At 49.5% G+C, this 10707-nt stretch overlaps 1 protein-coding gene across 1 annotated transcript; it reads left to right on the top strand.

The window, feature by feature from the left end:
• Window positions 1–2794: 2794 nt before the first annotated feature.
• On the top strand, window positions 2795–6192 carry LOC110391128 (olfactory receptor 14C36-like). The gene has a single exon (XM_021382867.1). It carries the CDS (start codon window positions 5080–5082, stop codon window positions 6010–6012), a length of 933 nt encoding a protein of 310 aa, XP_021238542.1. The 5' UTR covers window positions 2795–5079; the 3' UTR covers window positions 6013–6192.
• The last annotated feature ends 4515 nt before the right edge of the window (window positions 6193–10707 follow it).

Here is a 10707-nt window from a genome sequence, read left to right as displayed (position 1 = left end):
CCACACATTCAGTTTCATGAGGAGGTCTCGAACTCGTTCCACTGTTACAGTGGGACAGAATCCGCTCCTCTCACCCACACCATGAGGTTCAGGGTCCTGGCAGACACAGGGAGCCTGACCACCAGTGAAGACCGAGGCAAAGCACTTATTGAGCACCTCAGCTTTTTCCATGTCTGAGGAAGCCACTTCTCCATCCTCATTTATCAGAGGGGGAACACTCTCCTTGACCTGTCTTGTCTTGCCTACATACCTGTAGAACCCCTTCTTGTTATTTTTCACGTCCCTAGCCAAGTTTAGCTCTACCTGTGCCCTAATATAACTCTAATACATGTATTTATCCACGTTGCCTTATCCTAATCCTAATCATAGAATCATAGAATTGCTCAGGTTGGAAAAGACCTTCAAGATCATCAAGTCCAACCGCAACCTAACCATACTGCCCTAACTCTAACAACCCACCACTAAATCATGTCCCTGAGCACCACATCCAAATGGTTTTTAAACACATTCAGGGATGGTGACTGCACCACCTCCCTGGGGAGCCTATTCCAGTGCTTAACAACCCTTTCTGTAAAGAAGTTTTTCCTGATATCCAACCTAAACCTCCCCTGGCGCAACTTGAGGCCATTTCCCCTTGTCCTGTCACCAGTGAGAAGAGACCAACCCTGCTCTCGCTGCAATCACCTTTCAGGTACTTGAAGAGAGCAATGAGGTCTCCTCTCAGTCTCCTCTTCCCCAGACTAAACAGCCCCAGTTCCTTCAGTCTCTCCTTGTAGGGCATATTCTCCAAGCCCTTCACCAGCCTCGTTGCCCTTCTTTAGACCTGCTCCAGCACCTCCATGTCCTTTCTGTACTGAGGTGCCCAAAACTGAACCCAGTACTCGAGATGGGGCCTCACCAGTGCCGAGTACAGGGGCAGGATGACTTCCCTAGTCCAGCTCACCACACCATTCCTGATACAAGCCAGGATGCCATTGGCCTTCTTGGCCACCTGGGCACACTGCTGGCTCATATTCAGCCAACTGTCCATCAGCACACCAAGGTCCCTTTCCATCAGGCAGCTTTCCAGCCACTCCTTCCCATGCCTGTAGGGTTGCCTGGGGTTGTTGTGACCAAAGTACAGGACCCGACATTTGTCTCTATTGAAACTCATGCATTTTTCCTTGGCCCATCGATCCGGTCTATCCAGGTCCTTCTGTAGTGCCTTTCTACCCTCTGGCAGATCAACGCTCCCTCCTGACTTGGTGTCATCTGCAAACTTACTGAGGGTGCGCTCGATCCTCTCATCAAGATCATTAATAAAGATGTTGAATGGAAGCGGCCCCAGCACCGAGCCCTGGGGGACACTGCTCATGACTGGCTGCCAGCTGGATTGAACTCTGTTGACCACAACCCTTTGGGCCCGGCGATCCAGCCAGTGTTTCACCCAGCAGAGCGTATGCCCGTCCAAACCATGGGCAGCCAGCTTTTCCAGGAGGATGTTGTGGGGACAGTGTCAAAGGCTTTACAGTAGTCCAGGTAGACCACATGAACAGCCTTTAAGTGGGTCCCCTTGTCATAGAACAAAATCAGGTTTGTCAAACAGGATCTACCATTCATAAACCCATGCTGACTGGTCCTGATCCCAAGGTTGACTTTTAATTGGTCCATGATGGCTCCTGAGATTATCCATTCCATAACCTTCCCTGGCACTGAGGTGAGACGGATAGGTCTGTAGCTACCAGGATCATCATTCCGGCCCTTTTTGAAGATGGGAATCATATTTGCCAGTCTCCAGTCCACCTGGACATTCCCTGTTAGCCAGGACTGTCGAAGGATGATGGAGAGCAGCTTGGCAACCACATCCAACAACTGCCTCAGCACTCTAGGGTGCAATCCATCTGGCCCCATGGACTTGTGAGTTTCCAGCTTTCGGAGCAGGTCCAAAACCATCTCATTGTGAATTCTGCAGGGGATAGTCTTCAGACATTTCCCAGGCCCGATGGATTACCTGGACATCAAGGACATCTGACTGTGCATCATGAGCATGTTTTAGGGTAGCCTCAGTCTGGTCATTGTCTTGAATTAAAAGAACACCATTATTTGAGGATTGTCTGGAAGTTTCCAGACAAAAAACAGCTCCCACCTGACTTCTTGCCATCCTTCTTCTGGTGTTCCTAGCCACCTCCCTGTGTTCCTTGCAGGGCCCTGAGCCAGTAACCTTATTAGTAAACTGAGCAGGCTGTGGTGCCCAGGGGGTGACTCCACACTGGCTGTGCTGCATAGGGTGGGAAGTGGAAACAGTTAGATTGGGATCACTGCCTCTAATCTCCCTCATGGGTTTTGGTGGCAGTGACAGGTGCTCAGAAAGACAAGGGAACATTTCCGAAGACACAAGAGGCTTTCAGGTTCCTTTCTAGATGTAGCCTATAGTACCTCCTTGAGGGTGGTAAGAATCCCGCTCCATCATTCTTTTCTTTCCTTGTGCACGATGTTCTCCCACTGAATACAAAGGGAAGGGCAGACTCCTTGTTTTCCCGTGGCTATATCAATTTGTCAGTATCTCTATGAGTGCCACCACCTTGGGTAATCTCACATTGAGGGGCTCCAGTTACTTCCTGCCTGGGACACATGCTGCTCTCCAGACAACTTCACATTCCTCTCCTGAAGGATGTCCGCTCCCCTGCCACATGTGGGACAGCCATGGGGATGTTCCTCAGTGACCATTCACCATCTCCACTGCCATCAGACACCAGCAGGTTCCTCCTAAATCCTACTCTCTGTACCCACAATATTGCAATGAGCTTTTTCCATGATAAATCCATGGAGTAACAGGAGTTTTGGGGTGCAGCTTCTAAGCGCTGTTTCCTGGCACCATCTCTGAAGATGAGCCAAGACTTCAAGAAGTGCATTGTAGAAATAACATTGTATTACAAAGATGCTGCGAGACTGAGTGCTGACCTACAGGCAGACACAAATATTTCCAGTCACAAAAGTAAACAGCGAAGCTTCATTCCTCATTAGAAGTAGACTGAATTAAATTAACGTATCTAGGAACATAACAAATAAAAAAGAAACTGGAGACCACATAACATACGTGAAATTGATTGTTACAAAAAAACATTTGTGAAATCACTTCCCAAACAGAAGCCTTGAGCTCCTGGTTCCTCATGCTGTAGATGAGGGGGTTCACTGCTGGGGGCACCACTGAGTGCAGAAATGACACCACCAGATCCAGGGATGGGAAGGAGATGGAAGGGGGCTTCAGACTGGCAAAAAAAAACACTGCTGAGAAACAGGGAGACCACGGCCAGGTGAGGGAGGCACGTGGAAAAGGTTTTGTGCCGTTCCTGCTCAGAGGGCATCCTCAGCACAGCCCAGAGCAGTGGCTCCCATGCAGGGAACTCCTTTGTGCACACCTGAGCTGAACCAGGAGGAATCCCAGCTCCTGTAGGTGTTGGGTGCATGGGGGGAGCAGAATCCTACTTCAACAGAGGGCTTCCAGCTGGGGGTGAGATGCCTGCGTTCCCTCACTTGAATCATTGCCCTGAACAAGGGAAACCCACAGGCCCATAATGTCCTTCTGTGTGTGTCCTTCTTGTTCTGGATGTGCAGAGGAGAACATACACACTTCACACAGACAGACACACTTTGTGATGACAAACCATGCTGATGGAACCTGTCACTGTCCACTTCTTAGCGAAGGACAACTGGTGATTAATTCAGTCTCCCACAGAGCATGTTCCCCTGGGCTGACCCTGCTGCCTTTCAGGAGCTGTGAGCCCCGGAGCCCAAGGACATCTCCAAGGGAGCCCAAAGGGACAGGGAAAGGGCGCCTTTGGGCTGTGCCTCTGGTGTTGAGCTTTGCTGTGCTCCTGGGACACAGGGCGCTCATACAGGTAGCTCGTACAGGAACAGATCATACAGTGCAACAGGGCTGAGGGCACTGCCTACAGGCAATGAGAGGAGAGAAGGGTGAGAGATCCAGCATCGTGTGTTAAGGGGGACAAAGCTATGTTGGCTGGAGAAGCAACGTTCAAAGACCTTAACACGGTAAGGCTCTGGCTGCAGGGCAATGCGCAAGAGTATCCTGAAAGTATTTACTAGACCAGGGACATACAGTAGTAGATTAGGCTGGAAACACTCCACATTTCTTTATTGCTGACAAGGACTTGCTCCAGATGAGTTCTTCCCTGCTGCAGCACCAGAGCGTGTCCCAGGACGGCTGCAGGCTGTGTGGCTGGGGCTGCAGCCAAGTGCCCAGGGCTGTCCTGCAGAGCAGGTCCCTGCTGTGCCCCAGGGGCTGTGTGCTGGGGCAGGAACAATGCCGCCTGCCAGGCTCAGCACTCAGCCTGCCCGGGGAGCTGCCCAGGGCACTGCAGGGAGATGTGTGGGGGAAGGAGGCCCCAGCAGGTCTGGGGCCTTCTGCTGCCAGAGGCTTTTGCATGAGGCAGGGGGCTCACAGCTACTCTGCACCCCAGGGCACTGTCAGGGGTATTTTACAAGAAGGGTGAAGAGGTGTGACAAGGCAGGGATTTCCTATTTCGTATTCATAGGGAAGGGGAAAAGTTGGGAGGCAAAACTCTAAAAGGAGTTCTGAACTTGGAACACATCTCTGAGATTCCTCAATTGTACTTTTCTCAATCTGCTGTTTTGTGAACGGTCTCCTGATGTACTTTCAGCTTCTCCTCTCCCAAAGCACAGTATCAGCTGAAATTATGGTAGTTTTCTGCAGACAAGAACATGCACTTCTCCTGCAAACAGCTAGCTTTTTCTAAGACAAATATAAATGCTCAGAGATCAGGATAGGTACTCTGAGTGTAGTCAGGGTACAGATACTGATACATGGAAAGATCTTAAGAGGAAAATCTCCAGGAAGCTGGGATGTAATAAGGAAATGACAGGAAAATAAAAGCCCCATAATCTCCTACTGCTTATGGAATGTCAAATCTCATGAAATAAATCTCAAGTTACATAGCTGAATGTACATTTTCCCAAGAGAAAGTTTTATAGCTTTGTGGGAAGAGTGTCTATGAGAATTGTCAGACGTTGTCATTAACTTTTGCACTCTGAACAGGACTCCATGCCTGTCAGCAGCCAATGCCCAACAGCAGCTCCATCAGCGAGTTCCTCCTCCTGGCATTTGCAGACATGCGGCAGCTGCAGCTCCTGCTCTTCTGGCTCTTCCTGGGCATCTACCTGGCTGCCCTCCTGGGCAACGGCCTCATCAGCACAGCTGTAGCCTGCGACCACCGCCTGCACACCCCCATGGACTTCTTCCTCCTCAACCTCACCCTCCTCGACCTGGGCTGCATCTCCACCACTCTCCCCAAAGCCATGGCCAATGCCCTCTGGGACACCAGGGACATCTCCTGTGCTGGATCTGCTGCCCAAGTCTTTCTCTTTCTGATGTCAGCAGAGTTTTATCTTCTCACCGTGGTGTCCTATGACCGCTACATTGCCATCTGCAAGCCCCTGCGCTATGGGACCCTCCTGGGCAGCAGAGCTTGTGCCACCATGGCAGCAGCTGCCTGGGGCACTGGGATTCTCTATCCTCTGTTGAACACCATCAATACATTTTCACTGCCACTCTGCCAAGGCAATGCTGTGGACCATTTCTTCTGTGAAATCCCACAGATCCTCAGGCTCTCCTGTTCACACTCCTATCTTAGAGAAATTTGGGCTGTTGTGGCAGCTATCTGTTTAGCCTTTGGGTGTTTTGTTTCCATTCTTTTCTCCTACGTGCAGATTTTCAGGACTGTGCTGAGGATGCCCTCTGAGCAGGACCGGTACAAAGCCTTTTCCACGTGCCTCCCTCACCTGGCCGTGGTCTCCCTGTTTGTCACCACTGCCTTTTTTGCCTACCTGAAGCCTCCCTCCATCTCCTCCCCATCCCTGAACCTGGTGGTGTCATTTCTCTACACAGTGGTGCCTCCAGTGTTGAATCCCCTCATCTACAGCATGAGGAACCAGCAGCTCAAAGATGCAGTGACAAAACTTAGAAGAATCCCACAGTATACTAGAAAATATTAGGACAATATTTTGTTACTACTTGCCTTTGTTTTTATTTCCTAAAATTTGGATTTTGATTGCAGTGTAGTTACTTTTATCCTCCTCCTTGTTATTTACTTATTTTGACCCAGTCATCTCATGTACCTACAGAACCAGGCTTCCTCTTTAGATAAACACAATAAAGAAGCCAGCAGAAATTTATTTGTCTCAGCTCCCATGTCTTCTCCTTCTGATCTGGAGGATCAATCCCCGTATACACGAGGGTGTCAGGGGCCAAGAGCCCAATTCTGCCAAATGGAGCAGCAGCCCTGGTGTCCCTGGGGGATGTCCCTCTCTGCCCACTGGGCTCCTTGTCTCTGCTCCCATTCAGTCAGGGCTGCTGCTTCCTTGGGGCCATGGTCATGTGTAGGAGAAGGGTGTGGTCTTTCTATTGCTACTCTCTTTCCATTTCCATGCTTTCCTATTGTGCCCCTGCATTCCTGGTAGCTTTTGACTCTCCTATGACTTGATGGCACTCCTGTTGTCACTACAGTAGCATCTCTGTGAAGGCAGGCAGGAACAGGCAGAGTGCACCACTGTGTCAGAGCTGGCCTCCCTGCTCCCACCACCATAATGTAAGGCTGCTCAGGGCACAGACAGAATCCTGAAGGCCTCTTCCAAAGCTGCTGTCAGTAGTGCAGTCAAGGAGTTGCCTTCAGCTCTTTTGTTTCCTGGGGTTCTGCACAGATTGAAGGACACAAGCTTAGAGTGCCGGTGTGATCTGTAAGTGACAGCTCCTTTCTTGGTAGCACTTACCATAGAATCATAAACAGGGGAGATTTAGGTTAGATATTAGAACATAGAAGGAGGAAGTTTTTCACTTAGAGGGTGGTGACGCACTGGAATGGGTTGCCCAAGGAGGTTGTGGATGCCCCATCCCTGGAGGTATTCAAGACAAGGTTGGACAACACCAAAGCAGTTGGAACTTGATGTACCTCAAATCCTTTCTGATCCAAGCTATTCTATGACCCTATCACCCTTGTGGTTCCTTTCCAGCTTGAAATCCTGTACATCCTGTTTACGTGAGTATTCCCTGATCACTTCCTCTTTACCACAGGTCCATCTGCCTTGTGCTAAAATTTCCCACCAGTCTCTGGCACTTAGAATTCCATGAAGACCACACGGGCTAGAAAGGAGTGAGGTCAGGAAGGAATAGAGTATCACAACCCTTTCCATGTTTTGTCTCCCCAGGTATCCTGTCCCCTTCAGCTGTGCTCCCACAGTCTCCCTGTCTTTCCTTTAGTCACCTGCATCTTTCTAGAAGCCCTTATTGTCTTTGACATGTCTGGGCAGATTCAACAGTTGTTGAGCTCTACCTTTCCTGAATTTGTCCATGCAAATAAAGCCTCTGTATCGTTGCTGGGTTACCTCCTCTTGTTCCCACTTTCTTCAGGCTTCCGTTTTGTTTCTGGGTTTGACCAGGAAGATTTTGTTTTTGCATTCATGCAGGACTTGTGGCATTTTTGCCTGGCTTCCTCTTCATTGGGATGGACCTCTTTGGTCAGTAGGAGCTGATCCTTGGATTTTAAACAGCTTTTTGGATCTGTGTTGTCCCCAGAGCCTTACAGTGTAGGACTGTATCCCACAGACATTTGAAGTAGACAGGGCCTGCTCTTCTGAAGCCCAGGGCTGTGAGCTTGTCTTTTGCTCTCCCTTCAGAAGCATCAGCTCCACCATTTCATGGTCACTGCAGACCCAAGTGCCTTTGACCTTCACATTGCCAACAGGCCCTCCTTGCTGGTGAGTATGAGATCCAGCAGAGCAGCTCTCCTCTCTGGTTCCTCTATGCCTTGGGTATGAAGATGTCATCTGTACTCTCCAGGAACCTTCTGGACGGCTTATGCCCTGTTGTGTTGTCCCTCCTTATTCACTGGAGTGAATAAGGTCCCTGATGGGGAAAAGGGCCTGAAAGTATAAGAGTTTGGATTGTCTTTTGAGGTTCTCTTCCACCTGTTCTTCCTGACCAGGAAGCCAGTAACAGACAGTGCTGATCTCCTCTTTAAGCCTTTTCCATTAGCTCTTATCTGCCACATTTACCATCCCCAGGAAGAGCTCAAAGCACTCTCTGACACTGAGCAGAGCCCCTCCTTGTCTTCTCACCCACCTATCGCAAAGAGCATCATCTCTCTTGTGCTACAGTCCAGTCATGGAAGTCATCCCACCATGTCCCTGTGATCCAAACAAGACTCTATTTTTCTCAGCGGCAGGGCAAAAGCCTTGGTCTTTGGTGGTGTTGCTCCCACGACTAAGAGCTTTGGCTTTTTGCATGCAAACAACAGGCACACACTAACATCACGCACGCACTAACATCAACAGTTTGCCATTTGCTTCCATTTTGTTAGGCCCACTCTCGATGTCTTCATGAATCAAGTGTTGCTCTATTTCTTCGTCGTCTTCATTATTTTTCTCCAGTTCATTCTGTCTTCTTTCAGACCACATCTAGAAAATGATGAAGGTTCTTCCCCTTCAGTGCAAGAATACATCTCTTTCTCTCTCTGTCCGCCCTACAGCTCACTCCACTTTACATCAGCTGTTGCAGTGTCGGACAGCCAGTTCCACTAGTACTCCCTGTGATTGAGACTATGACTGCCTATGCTCAGGTGCTGTGAGCACCAGATAAGAACAGTGGCATTATTCCAGCCTGTGCTGGGAGAGCAGCATGGGCACTGCATTTCCATCTGCCATCCCACGCGGTGCTGTAAAAGAAAAACAGAACAGAATGATCTCTGTGGGGAAGTCTGAACATGAGAAAGAAGAATGAATCCAGAATGCCTTAATTTTTATGTTTAGCACCACTAAGATTCAGTAAGTGGGCTGTGAGGTTTTGTTAATGTGATAAGCACAGCACCAGCAGACAGTAGTCTGACCGTCACGGGCTGCTTTGAGCACGAGGCTGTCAGATATTCTCTCTTCCCAGTGCATGAAGCACTAAAGTCAGCTTTGTTGTTGTTGACTTCAAGAAAGCCACTAGCACCTTTTCCTAGTCCTGCTGTGTGAAGGCAGTATGAGGTGCGCAGCATCCACTGAAGGTGTTTTGGGCAATTCTGCCCTTCCTTACACGTGGAATGTGAGCCATTATTGCTTTGGGTAGCATCAGCAGTCGGTAGATCTGAGAAGCAAAAGGATTGCCCTCACCTGGTATTTTCCCACCCACTTTCAGGTGCTCAGTCACCCTAAGCAAGCCAAAGGCTACTTCCTCTTCTGCGTGGCTGTATGAATATCTCCCAGAGGACTGAAGTGGTCCAGTTGAATAAATTTGCAGTGTGGGCCACCAGGTTTTCCTCTCGCTGAGCTGTAGAGGTTGTGCTTTAGCAGGCTGCTCCTCTTGCAGTTCCAGTGTACGCTGAGTGTGCTGTAGTCTGTGGGTGTGTTGTGGTGTTTGTGTTGTGGGGTGCATTCAGAGAGGTTTTCAATGAATGATGTATTTTCTGCAATCCCTGTTAAATAGGCACACCATTTTCTAACAGTTTTCCTTCAGCTTTTCCTAGGGAAGCAGCCGCCTTTAGGCTTGCTTCCAGTACACTGAGAGATCCTCTAGCTGGTACATGCTGTCCCTCATGTATTTCCGGCACTTGCTGGACTGCTCGGCCTGAAGATCAAAGTCCCTTTTCCCATTCATGATATCAGCCATCAGTTTCTTTAAGTGCAGCTGCGTTAGACAATCAGTAGTCAGACTGCTGCTGCTGACTGCCTCTTCTTAGGGGATGTTCTTTGAATTACAGTATTATTGGTGAAGTTTTACATCCTTAGAACATCAAACTGAGATAAAAGAAGCTTGAAGATGTCCTTGCAAATAAAATCATCTACACAGAAGCTCACTAATGAAATGCCCTTGCTAATAAAATCATTCACAGAGAGACTTGCAAACGAGATGCTTTCTAAGATCCTCAAACCATGGAAGTAAGGAGCTCAGCACAGCTGAATCCACTCCTAGTCCCAGAGCTGGTCAGTGGTTTATGTTGGTGGGATACCATGTGCACAATCAAGCTCAGATATAATCCTATCCAATTTAACAAAGCTGAAAGCAAAGCAGCAGTCGGTACCAAGGATCCATATCAGCAAGGTGTCTTGATGCCAAGCACCAAGGGATCTCTGTGCAGGGGTAACCTGGAGAAGCACCCTTACTCGAGGGGAGTTGGCGTGGTGCAGCACTGGGCAGTGCAGGAGAGCGTGGTGGGTGCTTGGCTGCTCCCTGTTTGTGGGGTAAGATGAGTGTCTCATTGCCAGACCTTGTCTCTCTGCAGGTGCAGGCTCTATTGCCTCTCAGCTGTTGAAGCAGCTGTCTGCTCTCAGTTCTTCCAGGCCTGGGTTCCAGACAGCTTTGCGATGGTTAATCTGTTGTAGGCAGAGTGTTAGCAGTGCTGTTGCTCATTGTCTTCCTGTTCAAGGTGTCGCGTGCAGGCCTGGCCGAAGGAGGGAGGTGGGGGCAAGAAAGAAGGGCAGAGGGCTGGAGCCCAGCAGCACACTGGCTTTGCTGTGGAGGAAGCATGGTCAGAGCAGTGCTGCTGGCCTGAGTCCCAGCTGGCTTTTACCCCCAGGCAGTGCCCTGCATGTGGGCTGGGGAGGGTGGGGGTTGGACAGGGGTTGCTGCATTCCCTCACACCTCTCCTGCCATTTCTCTTGTCCCAGCAGGCTCCAGTTCAACTTTTGCCTTTCACCTGTGATCCTCCCAGCCTG

Source organism: Numida meleagris, unplaced genomic scaffold (assembly GCF_002078875.1).
Source record: "Numida meleagris isolate 19003 breed g44 Domestic line unplaced genomic scaffold, NumMel1.0 unplaced_Scaffold300, whole genome shotgun sequence".
In the NCBI taxonomy this organism is placed as follows: domain Eukaryota; kingdom Metazoa; phylum Chordata; class Aves; order Galliformes; family Numididae; genus Numida; species Numida meleagris.
This window is presented reverse-complemented; position numbering and strand designations above follow the sequence as displayed.

Excerpts from the sequence above, each read along its gene's own strand:
- LOC110391128 (XM_021382867.1), top strand. The coding sequence starts at position 5,080 with ATGCCCAACAGCAGCTCCATCAGCGAGTTCCTCCTCCTGGCATTTGCA.